We start from the raw sequence: 2,859 nt of genomic DNA, 5'->3' as shown, positions 1-2,859 counted from the left end.
GCAAAATATTCCCAAACATGCCATGCCTGGATTCATTTCTCTCCAAACATCTAGGAGTAGTTATGCTAGATTGACACGTGGTGAAGCAGTAACGTGTCGGTGCTTTGTTGATATGCTATGCACCCTTGTGAACCCCCACTCGACTGACACCTATTCTCGATCTATTCGCTCCTCGTGCCATGCTGATACAGCACTGCACATGTACTAAACGACAAATTTTGTGTCTATGCTTAGTAGTATAATTAAAAAAGATGGCAAAACTTACTTAAAATTCATGACTAAAAACTCTCTCCCCCCCCACCCCCACCAATGGCGTTCTGATTCACAGTCCGTTACTCATGGGTTAATCATCGACGAATGATTGCATACCATGTACGACACAAGTATTACCATGGCATGGCATAGCATACACCACATGCCCTGTTGAATCTTTTGAAACTGTAGCAAATTCGCTTGTCTAGGTGTGGCTGTTTTGCTTCCTTACATTCTTGGCCTACCTGTCAGCTCATAGCTGCCCAGCACGCCTAGTTTCCCTGCTTTCCGTGTTACTGCCTTGATCATGTCAATGTTGGTTGCAAAGGAAGTTATCTAATGCAGAAGCATCCTCTTAATTTTTTCTTATCTCCTCAAGTGTTTCCTTCATATCATCCCATTTCTCAATGGAGATTATTATGTGCTGGCAGGATTATATAGCCAACCCTTCAACCATGGATATGGCCTATAATGTCCTCATTGACCATGCGCTTGCAGAAAGTGATCGTAGGTATGCTTTCAGATTTTGATATCTTAATGTGTTTATCAATCTTCTGATTGCTTTTCTTTTCTTTGCAAGACAATAGGGGAGACAGGAACTTTGATCCGTAGATAAATCTCTTGTTTCTCAACAATATATATTAACTTAAGAAGTAGTTTTTTATAATGAAAAAAAAATACTCTTAACAATATTCTTTGTTTGTACTTGGGTTCATTTTGAGATCATTGACTTTACCCATTTTCCTATTTTGGACAATATTTTGAACCAGCCCAGCAGTTGTCCCGAGATGCGTGTCATTGTTAAAGAGATATCTTATCCGGTATGTGGATTGCTTCTTGTCTCTTATTTCAGTTGGTGAAATTTGTTTGCACTGAAACAATCGAGGACTTTGTCTTCAGGTATATTCCAAGGGTGCAAACTCTGCGACAAATCGATCTGTTTTGTGCAAATACGATTGCAAAATGTGAACCGATGACAAATAACAGAGCAGCATCTTTTGCCCAGAATTATGTATCAGCAGCAGCTGCAACAAATTCCTCAACCCTTGCCCCACCAATATCCAACTTTGCTTCAGCATCTCTTGTGAAGTCTTTAAACTATGTTCGCTCATTGGTTGCAAGGCATACTCCAAAGTTGTCATTCCAATCAATAGTTGCGTCAAAGCAATCACTTCCTTCACTTTCATCATTTTTGAATAAGTCCTTAGTTTCTCAACTAACTCCAGAAGTTATTAGCAACAGAGAACATCTTGAATCGAAGGAATGCCATAGTTCACCTGATTTTATATCATCAGCAAGTGAAAAAGTTGATGTGGGTGAACCTGTAGATGATAGCAAATATATATCCTTTGACATTTTAAGCTGGCGATGGCATGTGCATGGTGAACGGCAGTCATCCTTATCTGCCAAAGAAAGGTAGATCTCTTGTCCTTCTAGTTTTTTGTCCCCATTTGTTTTAGTTTTTTTGCAAACACTAAATATGTTTCTCATTTTTTTTATCAGCAGCAGTGATTTTGTGGGTCTTCAAGATTTTCATATACATGGTTTCCTTGAAGTTGGTGCTGCCGCTCTTCTAGTTGGAGATATGGATGCGAAAATTAACGATCAACAGTGGAAATATTCTGTCACCCAGGAATTTCCAGATATTGATTTGCTGCAACCTTCATCTTCTGCCCCAAGTACTTTTGCGTCATCACAAAGTCATTTAAAAGCAATAACTGCTTCAAAACGCATGAGATCAGCCCCAAATCAAGTCTGGTATTGCCTGTTATTTATTTGTAATGTTGCTGCAATTAATAGTGCACCTATCCTTTTATGCTTCATTTTAGCATTTCACGGGGAGTTTGTTCTAAGCATAACTTTTTTTTCTCTGTAGTAATCTTTGCTCCTCTGGCAAATTTTGTTCTTATTAGTATCCCGGATCTTTCTAGTTGTGATCTTGAATCAGATTAACTGATCAGAAACAGCTATGTGCATCTGCTCTGCTGGCATATCCTTAAGTGTCCTATATGCAAATGTTAAACTAAAGGCTATTGATACTTGCTACCTGTACAAAAGTAGTTCTCTGGCATAAACTTTGTAACTACATTCATAATTTGTTTAAATTGGCAATGATCCAAATAAACTTATTTTGGAATGGTCTAACCTTCTTTTTTTAGGATGAACATACCAATAAACACATTCCAGCCTCGAGCACGCCCTCTTTTTCAGTATAGATACTACAGGTATGTTGTCACTTTGATTTATTTACTTGTATGGTATCACACACACTTATTTGTAGGAACATCTGTATTTATAGATGAGTTCATTGTGACTCTTATATACTTGATGTAGGGAATGGAAAATAATAGTTACCAAAGGCATTTTGCAAATCCTCTGTATATACTGTAGCTTGATGACTTGTTTATGATGTGCCACAACCATTTCTAACAATGTATTTGCATGCTTGTCTTGCTCATCATGTTACCTTCTTTTACTAGTGAGCAGCAACCCTTAAGATTGAATCCTGCTGAAATTTCTGAAGTCATAGCTGAAGTTTGTTCAGAAGCAACTTCAAATGCAAATCAGTCGAATGCTCCTTCAAGATTGAGCTCCCAGAGTCGGCAA

The 2,859-nt window shown here is 38.2% G+C and overlaps 1 protein-coding gene across 1 annotated transcript in view; it reads left to right on the top strand.

Moving 5' to 3' along the window:
• The window catches only part of LOC110433786, a 14,132-nt gene that overhangs the window by 822 nt on the left and 10,451 nt on the right, over window positions 1-2,859 (top strand). The window contains exons 2-7 of the mRNA XM_021456361.1: window positions 684-763; window positions 1,023-1,073; window positions 1,153-1,668; window positions 1,756-2,010; window positions 2,412-2,477; window positions 2,733-2,855. Of these exons, the coding sequence (XP_021312036.1) occupies window positions 684-763; window positions 1,023-1,073; window positions 1,153-1,668; window positions 1,756-2,010; window positions 2,412-2,477; window positions 2,733-2,855 (1,091 nt within the window). The remainder of the gene's footprint in view (window positions 1-683; window positions 764-1,022; window positions 1,074-1,152; window positions 1,669-1,755; window positions 2,011-2,411; window positions 2,478-2,732; window positions 2,856-2,859) is intronic.

This window comes from Sorghum bicolor, chromosome 3, assembly GCF_000003195.3.
Source record: "Sorghum bicolor cultivar BTx623 chromosome 3, Sorghum_bicolor_NCBIv3, whole genome shotgun sequence".
NCBI classification, from domain to species: Eukaryota; Viridiplantae; Streptophyta; class Magnoliopsida; order Poales; family Poaceae; genus Sorghum; species Sorghum bicolor.
Note: the sequence above shows the minus strand (reverse complement) of the source record. Positions and strands in the feature narration are given on the sequence as shown.